The sequence below is a fragment of the Hemitrygon akajei genome, chromosome 5 (genome assembly GCF_048418815.1).
Source record: "Hemitrygon akajei chromosome 5, sHemAka1.3, whole genome shotgun sequence".
Classification (NCBI taxonomy): domain Eukaryota; kingdom Metazoa; phylum Chordata; class Chondrichthyes; order Myliobatiformes; family Dasyatidae; genus Hemitrygon; species Hemitrygon akajei.
Window position 1 is genome coordinate 159,458,453 of NC_133128.1, and position 27,296 is coordinate 159,485,748.

Below are 27,296 nucleotides of genomic sequence, written 5' to 3' on the forward strand. Positions count from 1 at the left end.
TCACAATTTGATAGAAAAAGATCTACTCATTTTTAAAGATTAGATGGCATTTCCAAAGACCACACAGTTTAATTACTATCTTTTAAGGTTTCTTTGAGATGGAGGAACTGACAAATTTGTTCTCCATAATGCACCAATCTTGTGTTTTTTTAAAGAAAGGACTGTCTCTTCTCCTAATGAACAGGATAACAAGGCAGAGCAGGTACAAACTGAAGGTCAAGAGCAAAGTGTAGAAGCAGATCCCTCACTTCCAATAAATAGATGACAAGTATGTATATGAATATGAACAAACAAACTGGAGGAACTCAGCAGGTTGGGCAGCATCCATGGAAACGAGCAGTCAACATTTCAGGCCGAGACCCTTCGTCAGGACTGTTCCTCCAGCTTGTTTGTATGTGTTGATTGGACCACAGCATCTGCAGTGTACTTTGTGTCAAATATGTATATATATGTGAGTCTATGAGCAAGCCACATCATTTCCTAATGTTGATTCTCAACCAAAAATATTGACCATTCCTTTGTTTCTACAGATGCAGCTTGACCCACTGAATGTTCCAGCAACACAAAGACATTTCTTCTCACCTCAATTATAAATGACTGCTTCTTTGTCCTGAGAGTATACTCATCAATTCCAGAATTAATGTTACAAGCTGAAGACTTTCCATTAGTACATACTGTAGCTGTGGGTAACTATAAGACTAAAGAAACTGATTCTGACAGTATTCAACCTGAAATGTAAATTCTACTTCGTGTTCCATAGATGCTACTTGACATGCTGAATGTTTCAGTATTTTCTGTTTTTGCTTAGTTCACATTTCAATTTTTCAATTTTCAATCACAGTCAATCTCTTTTTAAGATATAGCCTCTTCATTCCAAGAATCAATTATCGGACCTAGGACAAAATGCCTCCAATGCAAATACATCCTTCTGTAGGTAATCCAAATGAGGCTTCACTAAAGTCCTCTAAGATTTCAGCAAGACTTACTTTTGCACTCCAACCCAATTGTACTAGAGGTCAATTTACAAATTATACACAAAATTGCTTGTTGTACCCACATCAGTTCCCTGAGGAACAGCCCGCTAAGGTTCCTCCAGACATGAGCACTGATTAATTTCTTGCTGTTTAGAAGCTACACAGATTTTCTGTTCTTACCAAAACGTATAACCTCACATGTTCCCACCATATTTTCCATCTGTAACCTTCTCACCTAATCATATTCCTTTATGGACTCTTTTAATGTTCTTCACAAGTTACTTACAGACCGAGTCTTGGAAATTTGGATAGTGTATTGCTTAAAGTTAATACTGATTTCTGAAGCTCCCCACAGGGAGCTCTACCAACCTGACAAATGACCCATTTAGACTATTTCCACTTCTATAAGTTCTTTATCTATATTAGTATGTTACCCCAACCCCATGAGCTCTTACTAATCTAACAGTTGTACTATCAAAGCTGCTATAAAGGATTCATACGCATTGTACATGATGTTTGCAAAATCAGAAATCGTTTTTGTGTGAGAGTCTGTATAAAATTTCTAAGATGTTATTAATCTGAAATTTGAAGGAAAGATCTACTTTCAGCCCTACCAAATTCAATGACATAGTCACTTGAATGAATGAAATCACACAACATGGAAAATGGTCATTTAGCTAGATTGCCAATGTCAACTCTTTGAAAGAGTTATTAAAATCATACTGACAATGTGTTTGCATCAATTTCAGGCGACTCATCTTTCTGAACTGCTGTACTCTGGAATGTGCAAAGCTCCCATTACATCATTTTATTCTAAACTTTTATCTGTGATATATACATTTTCAAGTAAAAATGGTGTATATTAAGAACTAAATAATATTTAATTTTAAAGGAAAAATGTAGATGGTGAAGATCTGATACAAAAACAGGAATTACTGTAAATATTGAGCAAGTCAGGCAACATTTGCGGAGGAGCAGTTAATACCAATGATTTTATTAATCAAAGTAGGAAGAGCTAGAGAACAAAAATGCTTTAAATTACTGAAAAGAGGGAAGAATGGAGAGACTAAGAAAAATATGAATAAAGATTACAACTGGTATAAAGAATGAGAGTTGATATTTCAATCTGATTTATCTGGAGCAGATGTAAATAGACGAAAGTAAATGATAACAGAGGGAAAACAAAAATAAAAATCCTAGAACGGTGAGATCCAGACACTGAAGTTGCCAGAAATCTGAAATATAAGAGAATAATTGAAATACACATCATGTCAGAAAGTGCCTGCATGGTGAGAAGAACTGACTTAATATCAGAGGGGTTGGAGTTTAGAACTAGGGACACTTTGTTACAATTATACAGGACGTTGGTGAGGCCACACATGGATTATTGTACACAGTTTTGGTCCTCTTACTTAAAAAAGAATATGGTAACATTGGAGGCAGACCAAAAGAGATTAACTAGATTGATCCCAGGGATGAGAAGGTTGTCCTGTAAAAAAGGTTAAGTTATGTGGGTCTCCATTCTTTGGTGTTTAGAAGACAGAAGGAGGATCTAATTTAAACATAAGATTCCAAGAGCAAATAACAAATAGATGGCTCATCACTAGTAAGAAATTCAAATTGGAGCATAGTTTCAAGAATTTTAAATTGGAGAAGAAATTTCTTCATACAAAGAATAGTAAACCCCTGAAATTCTCTGCCCCTGAGAATTGTGAAGGGTAGCTCATTAAAAATATTTTTTAATGGAGGTACATAATTTTTGAAAGATTTACAGATTGAGAGCTTATGAGCACCTGCTATAAAGGAAGAATTGAGGCTTAGAGAAGATCAGCTATGATCATATTGAATGGTAGGTTAGGTGTGGGGGGGGGGGGGGGTTAGATGACCTGCTCTTTCTCCTGTTTTCTTATATTTTTATGTTCTGCCAGTGCTGATACAGACCGATTAATTATTTTAATTGACTGAATTCAGCTGTAATGTGCCTAAATAGGAGATGAGATGTTCCTCAATTTACATTTAGTTTCAGTGGATCACCATTACATGCTAAATGAAAAATTATAATTGTAGGATCAGGATTGAGGATTAAAATGACAGGTGAGTGGAAGCTCAGGTTCTCACTGAGTCTGAATGTAGTTGTTCTAAAAAATACCCACACAATCAACATTTTGGCATCTCCAAAACAGAGTAGTTCACAATGTAAGCACCAACTGCATTGCACTAAATTGAAAGGAGTACAAATAACTTACTGATTAACCTGGAAAGAATATTGGGTCCCTGTATAGCAGGGTGGAGGAGGAAGAGATAAAAAGACAGGTTATACATTTCTTACAGTTGCATGTTGTGACAGGATTTTATTGGAGATAGAAGAATAACCTAATTTTTCAAAGAGCAAAATTATGAAGAATGATCCATTGAATGGGAGGATTGGTCAGGTGGAAGGTGAGAAGGGAAATCTGTACTTACTCTGGAGAGAGGAGAAAGGCTGAGGGTAGAAGTGCAAGATATATAACAGATGCAGTTAACAGCACTGCCAATTATGGTGGAGGGGAAGTCATAGTTAATTTAAAGGGGAAACATTTCAGATTGTGGAAACTTAAAACAGATATAACATCACTGAAAACTGGGAGAAAGATATGAACGCTCACAGGAAGTAGAGTAGGAGAAAAAAAGCAGATGAATAGATTTGAGAGATTGTGGGCTTGTAATCCATTGTCTGTGATAGAGACGCAGAAGTTAGAATGGGTAGTGCAATATTGGACAAGAACCATTTAAAGAGTAAGAGTAGGGTAGAAATTAGCAGTATGAGCAATATGACTTTTGTGCTCTGTGATGTTTAAATTTTCTAGAACAGAAGTACTTAACTTCACTGGCAGTGGAATCCCCTGATTCCAAAATAAATGAACAATTAGGACAAATTGTCCTCGGAACATCTAATCAATCACTTTTTCAATTCAGTCACTGAGCTGTGTGATTTCCCTTATATCAATTTATTTAAGTTTTATCCATTTATGTAAATACCTGAAGGTCTTTCTCTACTAGGATGTGACATCCTTTTGATAGTACAATGAGATGCTGTATCATTATAATTCTTTCAAGATCCCCCATAAGCCATGGAAATCCATAATAATTCTTATGGTCAGTTCATTCTTCAAAATGACACCCAGAATAAATTGGAATCTCAGGAGAATTAAGTACCAACACAGAAATGTCTCCAGCAAGCATTTTAAGATCTTATTATAATGCAATCAAAGGTACCATTCATGAACTCAAGAGAAAATCTGCAGATGGTAGAAAACCAAGCAACACACGCACAAAATTCTGGAGGAACTCAGCAGGCCAGGTAGCATCTATGGAAAAAAGTACAGTCGACGTTTTGGGCCAAGACCCTTTGGCAGGACTCCTTCAATTGGGAATCTGATGATGTTCATCCTAAAAGATGGGTCATTGAAGAATGCGCATGTCTACAAATGCTTAACTAAAAGACAGATTATATAAATTTTGATAGCTGTGTGTTGGTGGCAATATTCATTTTCTGAAATCTGTATTTGTGAGTGCAACTTATATTTGAAGAAATGATTATCTCCTTTCACTTCAAACTAAATTTGCGCTGAGTCTTTTGGGATGCTAAATAGAATTACATTGATTAGAATTGATTAAGTTTAATGTAGCTATGATGGAATATAAATCATGAAATCAGTGAAATTTTCCATTAAATGTAAATTTACATAATGAGTTAATGCAGTCCCAGTAACAATTAGGATTAGACAGAAACAGATATAATTCATAAACAACACATAATAAACAGATCAATTCAACTGAATCAGAATTAATATCACCGGCATATGTTGTGAAATTTGTCAACTTTATGGCAGCTGTAAAAATAAATATATGATAAATAAACAAACAACTGAGTTAAGTTAAAATAAGTAGTGCAAAATAACAGGAAAAAAAAGCAGTGAGGTAGTGTTCATGGATTCAATGTCCATTTAGAACTCAGATTGTAGATGGAAAGAAGCTGTTCCTGAATTTTTGAGTGTGTGCATTTAGGTTTCTGTACTGAATTCACTTTATCAATAATAATGTTATTGAATCTTGTTCGTTATAATATATATATAATCATACTAGCACATATAACTCATGATGGATCACCACAGAAGAGATATTCTAATCAGTATAAACTTTAATAAGTAAGTGAATTATATATGAAAGTGCCACACAATTTAAAAATATACATCAACTTTATATTTTAATATAGTAATCTATTGCATCTTTTGTCTAAGCTGAAAAATAACACTATCTGATTCTTTTTTGAATTGTATGCACAATACCAGAACAAAATTTATATTTAATATAGTATTAGGAGAGAAAAGAATTGGGGAGAAAGGAAATTAAAAAGGAGTTGCATTAAAAATTATCAACCTTTGTAAACATTATAGTATGTACATTTCAGTTTTTACAACAAAATGAGATTTATTTTCTTGTCAGTTTCCCACCTACCTTTTCCCATCAAACTGCATAATTGGTATGGCATATTGGCCTCTGAGTAACATGTCAGGATTGAATAATTGTTTCAGATATTGTACAGCCTGGGAATGGATATCATCAAAGGCAAACTGTAATAAAACAGTAATGATTATACAATATACATATTAAAATTTTATTTGTAGTATTCTATGTATAACTTTGCAGTATTCTAAGTACAGAATAACTCAAATTTCAATCACATTTATATACATATTATATTCTTTTAACATTATTCTCTCCATCACATTTGATAATCGTTAAATGTGAAATAGATTCAATATTAATTCTTTGGCTCAAGCTCAATTCAATTCAAGTTCAAATTCAGATAATTGACATTCAGCTGTATACATGTATTCTGCTAAATGAAATAACATTCCTCCAGACCAAGGTGCACAACACAGTATATATAATTCACATACATAACGCATAAAGTAATATTACCACAAATAAGTTAAAAATAATAATGTGCATATACCATACAAATTGCGCTGTGCTCTTGATAAGTATCTCTGACGGGTGGAAGACAGACCAACCCCAAAGATCCTCTCAGCCGTCCTTGCAATCATTTTCAAGAGGATTGGGGTCAGATGTCTTATAATTCCATTATCAGCCGGTCAGTTCTTTGGTACAAATTCTAGTATTTAAATATTCATAATCCAATACATATTGGTGGACAATAACCAGAGCTGGGACCATTTTTTTCACTCTAGTTCTTGTTTTTTTTTCGATCCTTTGAAGCCAGCTGAATGAACCAGCGGAAAAGTGAGCAATTATATATGACATTTGGCCTCACTTCGCCTTCCTAAGAAAGAGGTTTATGTTGTGGTAGTCAACATCACAGCTTCTATTAATAATACATCAGGACTTCCTTATTTGTGTTACATTAAAAATAGATCTGAGAAATTTTGTGGCATTATACAGTAAATACTAGTTAAATATTTGATATACAATGGAAAAGTTTAAAGTTTTTACTCCTGACACAAAAAAAATCTCTAGTTTTTCCACCTATGTCTATATATTCAGAATCGGGAAGCATTTTAATTGAGGGTCAATACACCCTAGATTGCTTGATTTCACACATGATAATCATAGTATACGAATATCAGCAAGGACCAGTGAATAGCAATTGGGACTGAGATGACATTTCTCACCCTCTGCTCTAACAAGAAACCTAATAGTTCAATATGTTAGATCAGTTAAGTGAGCATAAAGCATAATTTGAACCTGGAATAGGCTAAGATTTCTTGCAGCATTGCAGTTAAAGTTTAAGTCAAGTTTATTATTATATTCATGGGTACATGTAAGCACAGAAGCAATGAAAAACTTACTTGCAACAGCATCACAAGCACATAGTGTCATATAGGAACTATTCACAAGAAAAATATAAATTACCCACAAACTGTTTCAAGAACAACAAAAAAAGTCCATTTTGGTGCAACTTGTCAAAATGGTCATAGTGTTTGCTAAACTGTAGAGATTAGAGTTTTCCCAGTTAATTCAACAATCAAGTGGTTGAAGGGAAGTAACTGTCTTTGAATCTGGTGGTCTGGAATTTCAGGCTTCTGTATTTTCTGCCTGCTGGTAGCTGGGGAAAGATAGGAATCTTTGTTGATGGATCTTGCCTTCCAGTGGTGGGGACAGATGTGACTGTATTGTCTTAAGCAGAATCCACTACTCTCTGCAACTTCTTACGCTCCTGTACATTTGAACTGCTGTAGCAGAACATGACAGACAATCAGTCAGGATACATTCAACAGTACATCTGCAGAATTTCTTGTGTTTATCCTCCAATATGTTAATGCTCAAGAATTTAAAGCTGCTGATCTCTCCGCAATGGAATTCCTAATGTAGACTGGAACATTTGTCTTTCTTCCCCTTCCTGAAGTCAACAATCAGCTCTTTACTTTCACTGAAGTTCAGCGAGAGATTGTTTTTGCAATACCACTCAACCAGATGACCTGTCTTACTCTGGCAATCTGACTCATCTCCTTTAGTGGTTATCCAGCAGCAGAAGCACCACTAGGGCATTTGAACATGTGTGCATAGAGAATAAGCACACAGCCCTGAGGTGCACCTATTTTAATGATTAGTGAGGAGATATTGTTACCAATCTGCAATGATTGAAGTCTTTAAACAGGGAAAATGAGTATCCAGTTGTAGAGGAAGTTTGATAATGACCTTCGATGGGATGATTGTGTTGAACACTGAGCTGTTGCCAATGAATGCCTATATGAATACCTGGTGTCCTGGTGACCAGAGCAGAGTAAAAAATCAGAAAAATGGCATCTGCTGCTGACATGTTATGGTTGTTGGAAAATTGGATCCAGATGGTGTTGATTTGTACTATAACCATATGCCTTTTTGAGCCAGATGCGAACCTCATACCACAGAAGAGACAGATTGAATATGTCTGCAAATACCCCAGTTTGCCAACACAGATGTTTAGCACTCAGCCACATACACCATCTAGACCAGACTTCTTTCATGGTTTTACCCTCTTGAAGAATGCTCAGATGTCATTCTCAGAGACTGAAATTACAGGGTCATCTAAAGATGTGGGGGCAGGTATGAGTGTGCCTTATGTCACCTTGTTAAAATGTGCATAAAAGGCATTGTGCCCATGCTATCCAATTTCACCTTGTATGAAGATGTAGCAAGCCCTCCCACAGCTGTTGAGCATCCATCTGATTCCAGTTTAATCCAAAAGTGCCCTTTTGCACTCACAAGGGCCTTCTGAAAGTTGTACAGTACTGAAATTTCTTATAAAACTTGAGTCACAAGATCTACATACTACAGATTTAGCCCTTAGCAGATCACAAATCTTTTGGTTCATCCACGGCTTCTGATTGAGGAAGACTTGGAATGATTTTTGGGTACACACTTATCCACACAAATCTATATAAAGTTAGTGACGACTATGGCATATTCATTTAAGTCCGCTGATGAATTCTTGAACATATTCTGCTCATTGACTCAAAGCAATCCTGCATTTACTCTTTTGCTTCTGCTGTCCAGTTCTTTGTGGTGCTTCTCACCAATGCCATGCTTCTCAGTTTCTGTCTGTATGCAGACAGGAGAAGCACAGTGGGTGAGAGATGGAGTGGTTAGCATTGTTGATGGTGGTATAGCAGTGGTCAAGTGTATCGAGTCCTCTAGTATTGCAGTTGATGTACTGATAGTTGTTAGGCAAACACTTCTTCAAGCCTTATTATCCATGATATGACAGGCTATGTTGGTTTGTCTTGTTAATCGCAGCAATTAGTTCCTCAAGTGCAAGCTTGATGTCTACCTGACATGAAACATAGACTGCAGTTAGGATGATGAAGAAGAGTTCGCAAGTAAGGTAGAACGGTCAGCACTTCCCTGCAAGGTGTTCCAGTTCAGTGGAAGCAAGAATGGGACAAAAGCACATGTCAGTGAACTAGAGTGAGTTATTTACAATGTATCATGCCAAATGATGTACTTGCCCACTGAACTACAGGCCCTCCCCAGGTCACAGTCAGAAATCTGGTCAAGAACTGAGTTCCCACATGGTAGAGGATCCATGCAGAGGTCAGTTATTCCCCAGGAACAGATAGTCTAGATCTCAGATTATTAATGATATTATTTTAAAATATTTTAATGCATAGAGGTTTTAAATGCTAATGACAGCTTTAAATGGAACACCACTGTTAGCCCAGATGCTATATTACTAAACTGGATTTGAAAATTGGACATCAATGTGTTAACTAGAATATATTCTTCTTGGGTTCTGTATGGCAAAATTCCAGCTAGTATCAAGTAGAGTGTCCAGCTGTCCACAGCAGCTGGCAAATCCATTCACATCTGTCTCTCAAATGCTCATTTGTATGTATGGACTGTACATAAATTGGGTGTTTGTAAATCAGAAAGAACCTACTATATGTGTATCGGTAAATTTGATATGTGCAAATTCTCCTAATCATATGCTTCTAACTGCTTTCTTTCTTTAGAAAAAAGATACCACAGTTATACAGAAGTACCTTTATAGCACTAGGCATATCATCAACTGCAGGAGTTCCTATATCAAATTCAATTCCACCATGCAAATGGAAATATTCATTTGTTTTGTATTGAAAATGTCTACATTTGAAGCCTGGGCCCAGAAGAAGGGGTGGAAACTCACGTTCCGTTTTTAACTTTTCATCTGTAACAAAGAAAGGAGATATAGTGAATGGTGATAGCATTTCTAGCACATCAGTTCAAATGATAATTGTGAAGAAAACCTGTGAATAAGGTTGAAATATCGCGTTGTTGTTTTAGAATTAAATTGCCTTCATGTGTTTCAATGACATTAAAGACAAATAATTTTGTAAGTTAAAAATGCCTTCATTCTTTTAAACTATTTAATTCTGCAACTGTCAAACTGCAACCAGTTCTTCACCATAAAATTTGCAAGATCAAATCATTATTAGTTGAAAAATGATTTTGTCTATTTTAATTCATCTGGTTAAACTCTAAAATAACCTCCATTATAGCAATTACCTGCTTTCAAAATTTTTTCCATGATTCTTGCATTCTCTATTCAGTCAGAAAATTATTTTACGTAGAGTTCACTCATAAGTGATAAAAAAAAAGCGGCCAATGAGTGTTCTTGACATACTACACCTTTTGTAATTTTCATTTTACTTCTAGAGTTAACAATGTAGTGCCTTAACATTATCAGTACCTATATTAATATTAAATCATCTTTAAGATCATACACTCTCCCATTTGAGATTATTTAATTTATTGATGAGGAAATTAACATTTTGCCCATTTTAGAAAATTAATTCACTTCACTTTAGTTTCCTGGAAATTACATACTGAAAATTTAATCAGATTGCACTTTGATTGCTTTGAGTTATGGTTGGCAAAATAATAAAAAAAATTCACATCCTGAAGTAGGTAAAATATTACATGCCCAAGTTAAAGCCTGCTCTGCTAGGGGTCTGATTTATGACAGAAGTACTGAGGAGCTTGAGCCCAGAAATCAGGTTAAACAGCACTGATCTGTTAGGAAGGTAGCTCTTCTCAGAGCAACTATGGATGCATAGTTGATTCTTACTTTTGCCCGAATTCTGAGAATAAATAAAAAAATGGCACTAGGACAGACAAAATTCAGAATGGATCCAAAAACATGTGCAGGATCCTAGTTTAATTAAGAACTTTCATTTACAATTTTCTGCCAAATGCTCAATACCACTAGAAAATACCAATCCAATATGAGCAGTATAATCACAACTACAGTTATACATGTACTTCTTCCCTGTCAAATAGGAAGAGGTTATTTATGTCTAAAAATGTGGTGCTATGCAAATATATGGCATAAGTATATAAATATAAATCTTAAAGGTAAGCCTTATTTAGAAAGAGTACAGCATTTCTAGAAAGCTTGTACTTCACTGAGGGTAGTTGTGGCATTTGTGGTGATAGAGATTAGGAGAGTAGCTTCTTTCTATCTGTGAGAAGAAATTGTCTCCTTAGCAAATGAAGCAGGCCCTTGAAAATAGAGCTGAGTGTATACAGTTTTGGAGGAGCCTAAAAAACTTAATTGTCAAAAAAAAATGATGGAGTCAAAATTTAAGTTTTTGGAACACATGCTTCTTCAGAGCGAGCCACATACTGGCTATACAGAAATTCTATGTCTGTCAAGGCACTCAGAAAACTAAGATGGGTGGTACAAGCTGCTCACACTCAGAAATTGCGGAGGGTTGCCTTGGAAGGGCAATTCAAATCTGCTGTTTACAAACTTAATGTGCTCAATAGACTAATGCTCTAGTTTTAGAAGTTTTGATGAATGAATACAAAAAAGATTAAATTTGACTCATGATATTAATAAGAGATTGTTCGAGAAGCAACTTTATCAGGCTGCCTTTCTAATATAAAAACAATGAAGAAATCTAATAATTTCTTTGAAAACTTTCTTTTAAACTTTGCTTTCTATTTAGATTAGGCTTGAATGGGGAGAATTATCAATATCAGTGAATTGAAAGATTCATCAATATAGCTTAGGTGTCCTTTGGCCTGATACGCTAGATTATGAATTGCAAGGTAAGAGCAGTGAAATACAACTTCAGTTTCCTTAGTTAAATGGGATTAGAATTAACATAAATGTTGCTTGATGGCTGGCTTCGAGTTGGCAGGCTGTAGGGCCAATTCTTGTTTGACTTGGTGACTTTTCTATATTCTTGCTCTCAACTATTCTGGTGCAGAAAATAGAGAAGGCAAAATTATAGAATAAACAATCATGAAGATTTTTTGCTAAATTGTTTTCTTGTAATTTGTTTTGATCTGGGTCCTGGGCAGCTTGTTCTATTTTCTGAGAGAAAGATGTAACACGGGGCTCAAGTAGAATGAAGGGATTAAAATATACTTAAGTAATACTAATATCAATAATCTGTAAAACTTTATTAATATTATCATCTATATGCATGAATTAATAAAGTTCTTTCCCTTAAGGCCAGTCTTTTGAGTGATTTAGGAAAATAAATGCACAGAAAAGGGCATATATATATATTATAATGTTATTTATAAAGTTTTCAGATTCAGCAAACATGATGTTAATGGTAACCTTTACCAGAAAATGGAGGTAGAAGACTGCTCAAATCCGGAATTTTCCTTTTCTCTTTCAGTGCAATAAAAAATGGCACAAGGAAGGCAATTAACTTGAGATAAGTGATGTCTCTGTGGATCTCTGCTTTCCTTGTCAGATACTTCTCAACGAGCTTCTTGTGAAGAATCAGTCTCTGCTGTAGTCTCTGATATTTTACTAGATCAATTTCTTCTTCTGTAAGTCTAACAGCATTATCAAGAACAAAATCTGCATCATATGTGAACAAATTTTGATGTTGCTTAACACTTATGATGTAGGGGTTGATTTGAAGTAGAACATTGTTCACATATTTCATAAATAACTCCACCTCTGCACAACTGTTGGGATCATATGTTGGTTCAGTGTGTACATCAGTACTGTAGATTCCTTCAAAATCATGATCAGTTGAAATATCTATAAGTCCTATTTTGCAAAGAATAAATTCTAAATTAGAAATCTGATTTCTATTATGCTTTTAGAACATAAAATCTATAGATATTACAGTACAGAAAGGATTATTCAGTCCTTTGTTTAGTGTCCCAGATTTTGCATTTTGTTGAAATAAAATGTTTGAAATACCTATGTTACACATGTTTATATTGTGGTTTAGTTTAATTAATAGTTTCCTTAATATTTTATAACTATTTCTCATTTGGTATTTACATCGTATTGCCAGACATATTATTAACGTAATCATGACTGAATCATAATATATAGCATAAACAGATCCACAGTAAAGCTTTTTCCACTGTGCTCCAAACTACAAGTGTTCCTCTAACACATCTACATGAAACTTTGATCTTCCTTGTGGGCATTTAGCTATACAGGCCAAAAAAAAAAAACAGGTTCACAGAGTAAAAAACTACCCAAAAGCAGTTTTACCAGAGCAGCAGCTGAAGGGCTCAATAGACAGCATGAACCATAGGGCCTGTTTCTGTGATTCTATTTCTCACAAGAAAGGTCTGGGGCATGAGGTTGAAATAACAGATCATGAACATTAGGTGACAAATGAACTGGCAAAATATTGTGCAGATGAAACAAAATAAGAAAGCATCATTGACAAAAATTTTGGCACTTTTGATTTACTAATGATTCAGCAGTCTGTCAAAATAAAAATTAAGAAGATTTTCTTCTTTGGCTAGGGTCATCAGAGGAAAGATGAGTATTTCATCAACTCCACAATGGTGAATCTTGAAATTGGTAAAGTGTTGATCATACAAAATCCATTTGAAATGTTGTTGGTTTCCCTGCTAGTTGCTTTCTACCAAAGCGCATGTAATCATCATACTATTTGTCAGATGGAAACAACCTAAATACCTATCAGGACATGAGATAAGCCTGGAACATCAGGCTTGTAAATGGCGGTAAATACGATATGCAAAAGCAATGGTCATTGTAGATGCAGAACAAGGATGGTAATTTCAATCAAAATATCACAAATGGAAAGATGTCCCTTAAAACGTTATAATAGTAACAAATGCTTTATTTAACATGGATTTGCATTCCACAGAGGTAATAAAGTTAGGATCATCTTGTTCCAGAAACTATTTAGAGATGTTTATATTTGTAGACCTGGGACTCAACACTTCCCTTTACAACTGGATTCTTGACTTTCTGACCAACAGACAGAAATCAATAAGGATAGGTAGTAGCATCTGCGTCACAATTATCCTCAACATCGGTGCTCTATAAGGCTGCGTCTTCAGCCCCCACTTTACTTCCCAAACACTCACAACAACATGAACAGATTCTGCAGGTGACATGACTGTAGTGGGCTGACTCTTAAATAACAATGAATTGGAGTACAGGAAGAAAATAAACCTTTCCTTTGATGTCAGCAAAACAAAAGAACGGTCATTTCCTTTAGAAAGTGGGTGTGATGTACATGCTCCTATTTATGTCAACAGTGGTGATGTCAAGATGGGTTGAAAGCTTCAAGTTCCTAGGAAGGAACATCATCCATAGCTTGTCCAGGTCCAACCACGTAAACACCATGGCCAAGAAAACACTCCAGTGTCTTACTGCCTAAAGAAATTTGGCAAGTCCCCTTTGACCGTCACTAATTTCTATCAGTACTTCATAGAAGGCATCCTATATGGATGCATCACAGTTTGGTCTGGCAACTATTGTGCCCTACAGAAAGCTGTGGACACAGCTCAGCAAATCATGGAAATCAACCTCTCCTGTCTACACTTCACACGTCCTCAGTAAACCAGACAACATAATCAAAAACCCCACCTACCTGGACATTCTCTCTTCTCCCACCTTCCATTAGGCAGAAGGTACAAAATCCTGAAAGCATATACCACCAGGCTCAAGATCAGCTCCTAATCTACTGTTACAAGACTATGGAATAGTCCCCTGTCATGATTAAATGGACTCTCTTGTTATGGCTTTGTACCTTATTGTCTATGTGCACTGCACTTTCTCTGTGACTGTGACACTTTATTCTGCATTCTGTTATTGCTTTCCCTTGTACTATCTCAATACACTGGTGTAACAAAATGATCTGATGGATAGGATTCAAAACAAAGATTTTCACTGTGCCTTGGTACGTGACAATAATAAACCAAATTACTATTTACTTCACCATTGATTACTCAACTTCATTGACTCTTAGCTGATCTCACAGGAGAGCAAGGGTAATGCTTAATCTTTCATCAAATACTTGTAAAATTAAATTCATTAATATGATGGGACAGAATGTGAATGTTAAACACACAGTAACAGCTGAATAGCAGACTAAGGTTTTTTTCAATGATTATGGACTTAACATCAGATTTATGAAATGTATCCAGATTTTTACAAAGACGGTGAATTGTCGAACGAACTATGGGATTTGAGTCACTGCAATACATTAATATCTACACTGTTCGAGCCAAAAGACCTGACAATACAAAGATAGGCAGGGGAATAAACTAATAGAAAGCAACAAAAATTTTTTGTGAATGGTCAAAAATATGTAGGGAAGTGTATGATTATCCACTTCATTGAGGTATAAAACAAAATATTCTTTAGGGGGAGTCTGTTGAATGCTGCTCCACAAAAACATCAAAAATATGTTGCAAGTGTAACACCAAGTATAAAAGCAGAAAAGTCTTGCAACATCTTTGGTGAGAGCATAGTTGGAGTACTGAATACAGTTTCAATCTCCTTGTTAAAAGATATATAATGAAGCCACCTCAGAGAGGGTACACCTGCTTGATTTCTAAGAGAGATGACTTGAGCAGTTGGCCTCTACTCATTGGAGTTGACAAGGTTAGATCTTACATATTGAAATATTTAAGATCCCTGAAGGGGCAGAAAAGGTAGGTTCCAACATGGGGTGGGGGGATATAGAAGGCAAAATAATCTTGGTTCGCAAACAGTGGTGTATCTTTGGAATTGTTTATGCCAAAGAGCTGTGGTGGTTGAATCACTGAACAGCAGGAAGATGGAGTTTGAGGGTATCAGTATTGCCCATATTTTACTTATAACCATCTGTTATAGCATTAGGTAAATTGTAAAATATGCATTAAAATATTCATATTATTACTTATGTTCCTGCATTAGTTGTTTTATTCAGATGTGTGTTGCAAAATTCGATATAGCATGTTAGGTTTTATTTATTAATCATCATGTAAAATATTTAATGGCCTACTTAATATTGTGTTTTGATATTTTCATGTTTTATTGTGGTTAGAGTCTACTGATTTTCTGTCTGTCCTGAGCTGCAATATATCTTAATCTGTCTCTGTGTTTTTCTATATTAACTTTATTGTGTTATATCTTAACGAGAATTTTTACTTAGTGTAAATGTGTTATGAACTTAAACTTAATACTCCTTAAAATAATTTTCCAGGGCACCCATTCATCTGAATTCCAGCCTGTTTGAAAATGAAAGGAATGCGAACCAAACTATTTCTGTACTTTCTAAAATAAAAATTACATAATTGCATATATTAAAGATTATCCAGAACAGCAGATCTTTCCATATTTATTGCTACACATTTTCCAGTATTTGTCAAAATATTTTAGATATAGAGGAGTATAGATAGCATTCATGGAAGCAGGCTTTTTCCACTGAGGTTAGGTGGGACTACAACCAGAAGTCATGGGTTAAGGATGAAAGGTGAAAAGTTTAAGGGGAACATAAAGGGAAACCTCTTCACTCAGAGGGTCATAAGAGTGTGGAATGAGCTGCCAGAACAAGGAGTGCATACAAGTTCAATTCCTAATGCTTAAGCGAAGTTTGGATAGGTACTTGGATGGTTGCAGTCTGGAGGGCTATAGTCCCAGTGCAGGTCGATGGGAGTAAGCAGTTTAGATGGTTTCATCATGAACTAGATGGGCCAAAGGGCCTGTCTCTGTGCTGTACATCATTATATGATTCTATATAATGTTCAACAATTGCAAATAATTACCTGCTTTAAGAAACTCAGAAAATATATTTTCCTTTGTCTCAGGAGTTCCATCAACACTGGTATTGATATTGGAGCGCCAGGATTCTGAAAAGAGCACCCTTTTTTCCTTTGGCATGTAAGCTCCATGCCACAGTGCTTTCATTGTGTAGTCCACATTTATCAGCATTTGCCCAATTAGTGTATCATGATAAGCAGGTGACAGAAGGCATGAAGAACTATGATCAAAGTTGCCATCTATATAAATAGATGGAAGTTGATTCATAACATAAATACCCATCACTAATTCCCTCAAGATTTGATGGAATTCTTTATAATTAAATGGAGCATTTGGTACCACTGGAGCGAGAACAATAGCGTTGGAGTAATTGAAGTCTTTCATTTGGCTTGACAATCCAGTGGGGAATTGGATTGGATACTGAAATTCTTCAATAGGCTGAAGCCAGCTGCAGGTGGCTGTGGCAAGCAATTCTTGCAAATCATTCAAATTATATTTGCTTAGGTTAATATTTGCATTCATTTGCTCTTCCAAATTGGCTTCCTCATTATTTTGCTTGCCCTGTTTTACTCTAGAGGAAGCCAGTTTCTGATTTCTATGAGAATACTCCTGCAAGAAAAGATACAACTTTAGTGTACTTTAATCAAAATATTATTTTAATATTGTTTATTGATAATGCACATCTATTTCCTAAACCATTATTTTGCTATTTTCTGTAGACTGTAATCAGCCTTTGTGAAAAAAAGGATAATTATTTAAATAACACAAGAAAATCTGCAGATGCTAGAAATCCAAAGCAATGCACACAAGATGTTGGGAGAACTCCGCAGGTCAAGCATAGAGTCAACAGAATATCAACTGTTCACTCTTTTCCATAGATGCTGCCTCACCTGCTAAGTTCCTCCAGTATTTTAGGTATGTTGCTAATTATTTTATAAGTTTATTTATTGCCAATTAATAATAATGATAGGTTTATTTATATTTTTGTTCACTTCTCTTGATGTGACCATTATGTTTATTCCATTATGCACAAATATTGTGAAATTTATAGAGCAGATAACAACTCCACTATTAGCATATTTGGATGGATTGTAATAAACTCACTGAATACAAAACTAACCTTTAACTTCTTGTCATTATTCGCCATCTTTTTTTACATAATTTTGCTCTGCTTATATCTTTGTTGCTTTCAACAGATGTAATGAGTTCCTGTAGAATCCTTCGTCAATTTAGCAGCCCACCCCATTCAACATTTTCCTTTCTACCCAAGGTTTCCCAAAGTACGCTCAAATCTCTTGAGATTCTCGCCTACGTCCGCTCATATACTTTCTAAAATCGTTTTTATCAGCACTATGCCTAACATGATACTATTTTAATTCTCTACCCACGCAACAGCGTTCCTTCCTAGCCCTCATACCAGCTGGTATTATAAATAGTTCCCTCTCCCTTTGTACTGTAGATAATACAATTGAAACTGATGGTATTCTGATTATTAGCGTCAATAAGGATAGAGTTCTTCTAAGGTAAGTAATATTCCTGAATTTGGCACAATTTTGTTGTGAATGATAGTGTAAACTTAAGTTAATGGAGCAATGCCGAGGTTTGTTGGTTGGAATTACTCTCAGAAGGTGATCAGATTAGTAAAACCGGAAACTGTCAAAGATTTTGGTAAAATTGAAGGTTGAAAGTGGAGTGTTTTAGAAGTAGTGAATTGGTACTGATGTTGCTAGATATGAAACTGAAACTGTCACTAAGAATGGTAAAGTTAGAATATTGTTGGCTTGTTTGAATAATAACAAGGTTAGTAGAATGCCACCCTGATATAAACAGAGAGATGGGTAGATATACTGAAATAGTCTATCGCCAGGATTTATAGATGTCACTTAATTTGGTAGACTGAGCTTGACGGACTTGCAAGGCTTGATTGGGAAGCTGTAAATAAAATTAGTAGTTATACTATAAGATCGTCAATGCAAATACTATAGTCAAACTGGTGAGGTTGTCCCCGACGATGATCGACAGTCACTGAAGTCAGACGATTGTCACTGAGGACAAGGGGTAGAGCTGTCTTTGAGTCAGGCAGAGTAAGCCGTAGTTACATCCGTGAAAAACCGAGGCTGATAGTAGTCACTAAAGTCAGTAAAATGCTCGGGATTTGGCTGTAGATCCTCCAGCTTGCAGCAATGTTGGAGCCAAGACGGTTGCGGAGACCCACGGCGTTGTCAAGTCGGTTAACTCACACCCGCTCCTGTCCGTTACTAACGAACGCCGTCTCCTTGACAACACAGCTGGCCGACCATGAGCCCCTGCGCACCAAGCCGCTGCTTCCTCTTCCGGTTTCTGTCGCTTCTCCACGACCGCCGTCGAGCAGCCAATGGAAGGTAAAGTGGTGTGGGGAGCTGGTGTCAGTCTCGGGCTTCCCTCCCCAGCCGTATAATCCCCCTTTACTCAACAAACGGCTCTTAGTCGACGTCTGTGCTGCTTTCTGCCATTGCAAATTCTTTTGCAGCCCGTATCTTGTTCCAAACTGCGCTGCTGTCACTTCAGGGTTGCGAAAAAGAGTACAGTTCCCACCAGAGCAATGGGCGAACTCGCACTAAGTCTCAAGGGGAAAAAAAGCTTCGCTTAGCAGCAATAATCATAATTAAAATCTATCCGAAACACTAATGTAATCTGTGACCCCACTAGTATCATTGGCTCTTCCAAAGAAATCTAGAAAGCTACTCCATCCAATGATAATTACTGAAGAGGAACTGTCAGCCAAGTTGATGAAACAGATATCTCGCGAATCTCTATGCGCAGAGATTCTTGACATATATACCTCTTTCCAGACACAAGAGATTGTGCAGATGCTGGAAATCTTAAGCAATACACAAAAATGTTGGAGGAACTTAGCAGGTCAGGACTCATCTCCGGAGGGAGATAAACAGTCGATGTTTCGGGCTGAGACCTTTCATTTCAGCTCGAAAGTTCGGTCGGCTGTTCATTTTCTTCCATAGATGTCGCCTGACCTGCGGAGCTCATTCAGCATTTTATGTGTGTTGCTACATTTCTTCCCACCTATGGTTTTAGTATGTCACCCGAAGCAGGACGATTTCCGCGTAGTGTAGTAACAGTGGCGAGATGTCGGGAAGATTTAAGGAATCGGATTTTGCATTTTATAAGTGAGATAAATCGGAAAAGCCTTTACAGAATAAATATCCTAGAATCTTTCTACAAATTAAGCACATTGCTTAAAATATTGGTGACATCGCATAATCGCTGTGCTTTAATTTCTCCAGCAGGATAAGTTACACGGATGCTATGAAGGCTATTATTCTAGCTGCTGGCTACGGCACAAGACTCAATCGTGATCTGCAGAATGATAATAGTGGAGATTTCAAGCATCTCTATGGCATCCCTAAGCCCCTTTTACCAGTAGGAGATCAACCACTCATCAGTCATTGGATGACGGCGATAAATACGATCAAGTCCATCGACGCAGTTTATGTTATTGTATGTCTACATACTGATTTTTTTTCCTGAAGAAAAATGATCTTTTCAGACTAGAAGAGTTCAGCTAAAATAATGACCTGACTACCTAAGGCATAATTTCAACATGTGCAGATGACACAAAACTTGGAAATATAGTAAAAAAGCATGATATGGATGTCAAAACTGTTGATAATTGTTTATGGCAGAAACTGAGCACATTGTTACAAACAGAAAAGGCAATATAACTGAAATGTACAATACTGGAAAGTGTAGCAACATGAAGCCTGTGGGCATCGAAAGCCTTCAAAGGTGGTAAAATGTTGAAAGGACAACTATAATTAAGATGAATAGATTACAAAGTAAGGTTTATACAAAATAGGACTCATCTTAATAAATTTCCATCTTGGACCAAACTTAAAAAAAATCAAGGAAGGATGGAAAAATGACATTAATCTCCTTTGAGCAGAGAAAGTTAAAGAGAGTTTTGTGGAGAGTTTGAAGAACTAAAACAAAACGGTTATGAATAGCAGATTTGGGAGTTACAGATACAGGATAATTGTAAAATAACTGGAGGTGACAACATATATATGCTCTGAATTATTGGAATTTCAGAAAGGGGTTGAAAGCAAATTCAATAACTTCCCACAGAGAAGTGGTGGACAACTGAAACAGAAAAAAAGTAACAGTTCTGAAGTGGAAGAAAATAACTCCAAAAGTTTCTCTTTTTTGGTTTGCAGAAATCATTTGTTGCAAAATTAAGTGTATTTTCAATGTTTACATTTATAATCTGGGTCAATCAGAATTTTCTTTCTAAGTTTATAACCTATTGAATAAGTAAAAATATTATCCTTGCAACTTGTCACTGGTTGCCAATGATCTTTGCAGACTAATGATCTCTATTATGCAAAATTTGAAGATTGGGCAAAGGAGTTCCAACTAGTCACAGTCCTAAATGATGGAACAACAAGCAATGAGGTGGGTATTCACTGCTATATCCAGGATTTTCAATCAATGATTTGAAATTGATAACTTTCAAAAATACAGTACTGCATCACAATGGAAATTACAATTTGGATACAGATAAGCTTCAACTGATTGTTTCTTTTTAATTCCAATGTAAAAGTGAAAAATAATTGTTCAGTAAGTAACTATTTATGATAGGGATAAAATTACTTTATTCATGAATGGTAAATGCAGTTATTCATTTGTTTCCCATTTTTACTATTAATATTCAGGTAATGCTTAGAGAGAACATTAGAAGGTTGTAACAGATCTACATGTATAGATTAGGTTATAATTGAGAGTGATACACAGCTAATTTATTGATGTCTTTGATCTGTTTCTAAATGCTAGAACTTCCTGCCAGTATCTACAAACCCCATTTCTAGAAAAGTTGGGATATTTTCCAAAATGCAATAAAAACAAAAATCTGTGATATGTTAATTCACGTGAACCTTTATTTAACTGACAAAAGTACAAAGAAAAGATTTTCAATAGTTTTACAGAGCAACTTAATTGTATTTTGTAAATATACACAAATTTAGAATTTGATGGCTACAACACACTCAACAAAAGTTGGGACAGAGGCATGTTTACCATTGTGTTACATCACCTTTCCTTTTAATAACACTTTTTAATCATTTTGGAACTGAGGATACTAATTGTAGTAGATTTGCAATTGGAAATTTTGTCCATTCCTGCTTGATATAAGACTTCAGCTGTTCAACAGTCCGTGGTCTCCTCTTCATGATGCGCCATACATTTTCAATAGGAGATAGATCTGGACTGGCAGCAGGCCAGTCAAGCACACGCACTCTGTGTGTACAAAGCCGTGCAGAATGTGGTCTGGCATTGTCCTGCTGAAATAAGCATGGACGTCCTGGGAAGAGATGTCGCCTTGATGGCAACATATGTCTCTCTAAAATCCTAATATACGCCTCAGAGTCAATGGTACCTTCACATACATGCAACTCACCCATGCCGTGGGCACTGATACACCCCCATACCATCACAGATGCTGGCTTTTGCACCTTTCGCTGATAACAATTAGGATGATCATTTTCATCTTTGGCACGGAGAACTCGACGCCGGTTTTTTCCCGAAAACTAGCTGAAATGTGGACTCATCTGATCACAGCACATGGTTCCACAGTCTTTCAGTCCATCTGAGATGAGCTCGGGCCCAGAGAACTTGCCGGCGTTTCTGTATAGAGTTGATGTATGGCTTCCTCCTTGCATAATACAGTTTCAAGTTGCATTTCTGGATGCAGCAACGGACTGTTAAGTGACAATGGTTTTCCGAAGTACTTCTGAGCCCAGGTGGCTATGATTGTCACAGTAGCATGACAGTTTCTTATGTAGTGCCGTCTGAGGGCTCAAAGATCACGTGCATTCAACAGTGGTTTCCAACCTTGCCCTTTACGCACTGAGATGTCTCTGAATTCTCTGAATCTTTTCACAATATTATGTATTGTAGATGTTGAAAGACCTAAATTCTCTGCAATCTTGCATTGGGAAATGTTCCATTTGAACTGACTAACAATTCTCTCACAAATTTTGGCACAAAGGGGTGAGCCACGATCCATCCTTGCTTGCAAAGACTGAGCCTTTGATGGACGCTACTTTTATACACAGTCATGATACCTCACCTGCTACCAATTAGCCTGCTTAATGTGGAGTCTTCCAAACCGGTGTTACTTTTCAATCTTATTTTAACTCTGTCCCAACTTTTGTTGAGTGTGTTGCAGCCGTCAAATTCTAAATTTGTGTATATTTACAAAATACAATTAAGTTGGTTAGTAAAACTATTGAAAATCTTTTCTTTGTACTTTTGTCAGTTAAATAAGGGTTCACATGAATTAACATCACAGATTTTTGTTTTTATTGCATTTTGGAAAATATCCCAACTTTTCTGGAAATGGAGTTTGTACATACATTCTAAGTTATAATTTAGCTCCTTGTGCATGCTCTGCCATTCAATAAGATCAGATTGCCTTTAAACTTCATTGCCACTTTTCTGTGCTAACCAATTCTACTTGATATCTAAGACTATATTAACTTCTATCTTAAGCGTAAAATGATAAAAACTTAAGTGTACAGAAAGAAATTTTTCTGGCCCCCCCCCACCCCGAAGATTTGTTACCCTCAAAATAGTTTCATCTCTTGTCCCATCATCCCTTATATATTGAGATAGGATCCTGTTTCTAGATACTCAAACCAGGGAAGTATAGTTACAAACTTATATTAACCATATTTATTGATTGGAGACTATAATTGTAATGAAACCTGACACAAGACATGGGTTCATTCCATTATGTATATTGACCATCTGTAATTTTTAAATATAACAGGCACTTTACAAATTTTAATTATCCAAGGGACCTCTTTGCAAAGTGCCAAGGAAAGAAACATAAGGGTGTCCTCACATTTACAAGATTTTTGTTTTTAAATAGGTATTAAACATATTGTGATTAAAATGTTATATGATGTGTAAATTTTATAATTTACAAAGTTTTGGAGTTTTCTTGCCTGTTTAAAATCAGCTTGTTCTCTTTTTAGAAACGTTTAGGTGCAATTGCTTGTCTTCAGCTTGTCATTACTCAGTTTAACATCGATGATCATATATTGGTTCTTGGCGGGTAAGCAATAATAATGAGCACAATAAATGGCTATTAAAGGTTTTAAAATAAAATAATGATTTAAAATATGCAATATTTAACCTCAATTTTAATTTTAATTAACCATATAAGCTTTTTACAAAGTATATTAATATTTAACATTAGTCTGTAGCTATTTGCTTATATATTTGCTTATGGTATTTGCTTATAACAGTAGTACTCACTGATAAACAATTCAAAGAACAAAATAAGTTAGTCATCAAAATGTAATTTGTTTTGTATTCTTTCTTCACAATTTAACCTTTAACATATCTGTGTGGTCTTTAAATAAGATTGTCTCTCATATTTCTGAACTGTAGAAAGCACAGAAAGAGTCGTCTCTACCTGTGCAAATATTACTTAAAGACTGACATGCATTGCTATCATAATTTATCTTTCCATTTCATTATGTCATTACCATTTATTTTCCTTTGCTAGTTCTATTTTCATCTGGAGTCTCTTGGGATCAGAAACCAATTTAGGCCATGGTTAGGCCATGAACCTGGTCCGAGTCACAACATAGGCTTCAAAATTTAACTTGAGCTGAAATTTATGCAAGGAGGGGAGAGTAAAATTTTGCTATAGTTAAATTTGGAGATGACAAAAAGTTTTTAATCAATTTAACCCACTACTTTTTAAATGAATTGTTCCAGCTTTCACTTTGACTACATATTTTTTTTTATCAGGGATACATTATTCTATGAGGACTTCATTCTTTCGGATATCCTTGAAAAATTTGCTGAGCTGCAGAATATTAACTGTGAAAGCAGTTTGGTTTTGTCATACCCATGCAAAGATGAAGGTCAATTCAAAAATTTATTACAAATTTTATTTCTTTCTTGAACCAATCTTTGAGAAAACTAATGTAATTTCTCTCCACAGAAACCACAAAATTTGGCATGTTAGAAATAAATGAAAAGTTGCAAGTCACTGGATTTAAAGAAAAACCCAGCTCTACTGAAACAACATCTCGCAATGCAGTAAGATTTTTAATCTCTAACATGACATTTCTTGATCACATATAATTTTTCTTTAAAAAGCTTCTTTGGAAAATGTTACTTCAAAAGCATCACTTCCTGCTAATGATTTCTTGTGGAACCATATTTACATTCTAATCTTTGAATTCTTTAAGTTAAAAAATTAGATTCAAAACTAGTCTAGTTGAATATTCACAGGAGTTCTTTATTCACATCAATTTTCTATCTTCCAGTGCCCATGTTTTTACATATATTCAAAAAATACAGTTCCATTGATTGCAAAATTTCTTCAAGAGAAACAAGTAAGTGTCAGCATCAATAAGATTAAGTTCAATCTATTCTTTTTAAAAAGTATGTTTAAGTTGTAACTAGAGAAATGTTGGGCATTTATCAAATTGATGAATATTTGTACCACTTAATTATTAGTACATTTAATCATTTTAGTGCAAATCTCATTCTACATTACCTGTGTAGATTTAGTAACATATTAACAGTAACATATTTGAACAGTATTTATATTTTAAATTATTCACTTTAATTTAGAATATAGAACAGGGATTGCATCTTCATATAAATATGTCCACAACATGGTTCAAATATACAATCAGTGCTTTGAAGACCATTCATTACTATTATTTTGATGGGAAGACTCTATTGAAATTATTTGCTTGAATCAAATACGTTGACAGCTATACCTAATCAAAGGCCCCAAAGTTCCCAAGAACATATTTTCCTTTCATTCAATTATCAATTTAGAATTCCGTGGGAAAATATAAGGAGTATATATTTCAGTAATTTTTACAAAACACTTCTTTTAAATTATTTATTTTCATTAGAATTCACCGCTGGAAGAGAGAGATGCGCCTGGAAAATTTTTGCTTTGGGTCTACACAAGGTAATAATGTTTATTTTTAAATTAATTTAAAATATTTATGCCATTTTGCTACTTCTGCTTTTTATATTGCAGGAAACCAGTGTTTGTCCATCACGTATGTGGCCGATTTGATGTTGGAAATCTTCCATCGTATATTGAATGTACTAAGTATTTCCAGAAGTCTTGTGGTGCAATCTGATTGTAAAGTTATTAGTCATTCCAATTAAGTTCTTTTTAAACTTGTGACTATTTCTTTTATTATTGTTAATAGAGAATATGGTCTGGCACCAAACATTTAATGAAGCCTTCCAATTACGTGTTCTGAATTATTGTTTAAACTAAATGTTATCATTGTAGTACTGAGCAACTACAAACCAGAAATACACTTTTGTAGACTTCTCACCTTAGTTAAACTTAAAGGAATGCATTTCTTTCTCAGTTAAACAGTGATAGAATGTCAGAAGAATGATGAAACATCCTCAGCTTTTAAAAATTTTCCATAAAATTTCTTAAGTGTTTATATAATTTTTTACTCTTTTTGAATGGTGCAATGAAAATGTATTTGTAAATTATAAACCTTAAGGCAATTTTTTTGGAGAACATGAAGTGATAAGAGAACTTTTACTGCATTTGCAATCAAGTATAGAGCTCATGTCGGAAGAATTAATGTATTCCAGTCCTACAAAAGCCAGTGTCTTCCTCTGAGATGTACTTTCTATTATGCACAAGATTATAAAAACTGAAATTATTACTCTAATTGTTGATGTTACTTTGGAACAGATTCCATACTGACATTAAAAGTGAATTTAATAAAATGAAATTCAGAATATTATTTAGGTAGAGTTGACTGGAAGACTTATAGAACTGAGGCATATTGATAGAATTTCAAACAACCTTTTATATCAGACAAATAATAAGATTTATATTTATAATTTGCTGACAGTGAACTGTATATTGTTGAAGGTAACCATGCACGACTATCACCAGTATTTTGTTTTAATAAAATAATATGCATTTTATAACTACAAAGAGAGATTTATATTTTGCAGGGATGCTTAATATATTTAGGACAACTTAGAGATGCCAATTTTCATGTAATTTTTTTGCAATCAGATAAATTGGTAGCACAACATTCATGCTGTCTGCTCTTTTATCCTTTAGTATCCATTTGAAATTGATGGGAAACAAAGTGATGCAAATGATCTTGAAAATGTTAGTTTAATATTTTAAATTTCCAAAACTCTAGACCATAATTATTGGAATAGTTTGATTATTTTTATGAACAGTAATACATTAATTAGTTAGCAATTCCTACCTGCAGCTCTTTTACTAGTAAAGTGCTATTGACACTATATTTTTTAAACTACTAGCTATAAAGCCACAATTACTGAAATGCTTTTATTATATCTCAGAGCCTTTCTCAGATATTCTACCTTATTCAAAAATAACAGAAAACATTTCATAGTACAGTATTTCCATTTTCTTTTGATGGATTAAGAATTTGAAAGATGGAGGTTACAATATTGTGTCCTTATCTTAAGATTATCTTCTGAGCAGATTTATAGAATTACTACCATTAAATTTTAAATGCACTGGCTCATATTTTGAGGAAACTGCTAAGTGACATCACTTGCCACAGAACTCGGGGGGAGAAAAACAGCAATCTCTGAGACAAGAATTTCTTGTATGTGATGCCCACTGCTAGCAGTTTTATTGAGCTTCAAGGCCAGGCAGATGGTGATATTGAGCTGGCTGGGTAATCAATTTCATTAGATCTCATGGACAGGAGATCAGAAAGAAAATTTCAGTTATGTCTACACAGAAACAT

The 27,296-nt window shown here is 35.1% G+C and overlaps 2 protein-coding genes across 4 annotated transcripts in view; one reads left to right on the forward strand and one right to left on the reverse strand.

Annotated features, from left to right (window-relative positions):
* The window catches only part of ankar (ankyrin and armadillo repeat containing), an 81,143-nt gene extending 63,508 nt beyond the window's left edge, over window positions 1-17,635 (reverse strand). Inside the window, exons 1-5 of the mRNA XM_073044520.1 lie at window positions 17,609-17,635; window positions 16,494-17,097; window positions 12,076-12,513; window positions 9,500-9,663; window positions 5,472-5,587 (exon numbers count right to left, since the gene is read on the reverse strand). Of these exons, the coding sequence (XP_072900621.1) occupies window positions 5,472-5,587; window positions 9,500-9,663; window positions 12,076-12,513; window positions 16,494-17,097; window positions 17,609-17,635 (1,349 nt within the window). The remainder of the gene's footprint in view (window positions 1-5,471; window positions 5,588-9,499; window positions 9,664-12,075; window positions 12,514-16,493; window positions 17,098-17,608) is intronic.
* Window positions 17,636-18,807: 1,172 nt separating this feature from the next.
* LOC140728379 (2-C-methyl-D-erythritol 4-phosphate cytidylyltransferase) lies at window positions 18,808-26,225 on the forward strand. Of its 3 annotated transcripts, none has more exons than XM_073047002.1 (9): window positions 18,808-18,869; window positions 19,770-19,983; window positions 20,848-20,937; window positions 23,520-23,599; window positions 24,304-24,419; window positions 24,500-24,597; window positions 24,828-24,896; window positions 25,431-25,489; window positions 25,562-26,225. In XM_073047002.1, the coding sequence occupies exons 2-9, from the start codon at window positions 19,792-19,794 to the stop codon at window positions 25,665-25,667; spliced, it is 810 nt and encodes a 269-aa protein (XP_072903103.1). In that variant the 5' UTR covers window positions 18,808-18,869; window positions 19,770-19,791; the 3' UTR covers window positions 25,668-26,225. The 3 variants fall into 3 exon arrangements, with proteins under 3 accessions (XP_072903103.1, XP_072903105.1, XP_072903104.1); XM_073047003.1 differs by having other exon boundaries at window positions 18,829-18,869; window positions 19,773-19,983; XM_073047004.1 differs by lacking the exon at window positions 25,431-25,489.
* Window positions 26,226-27,296: the final 1,071 nt, after the last annotated feature.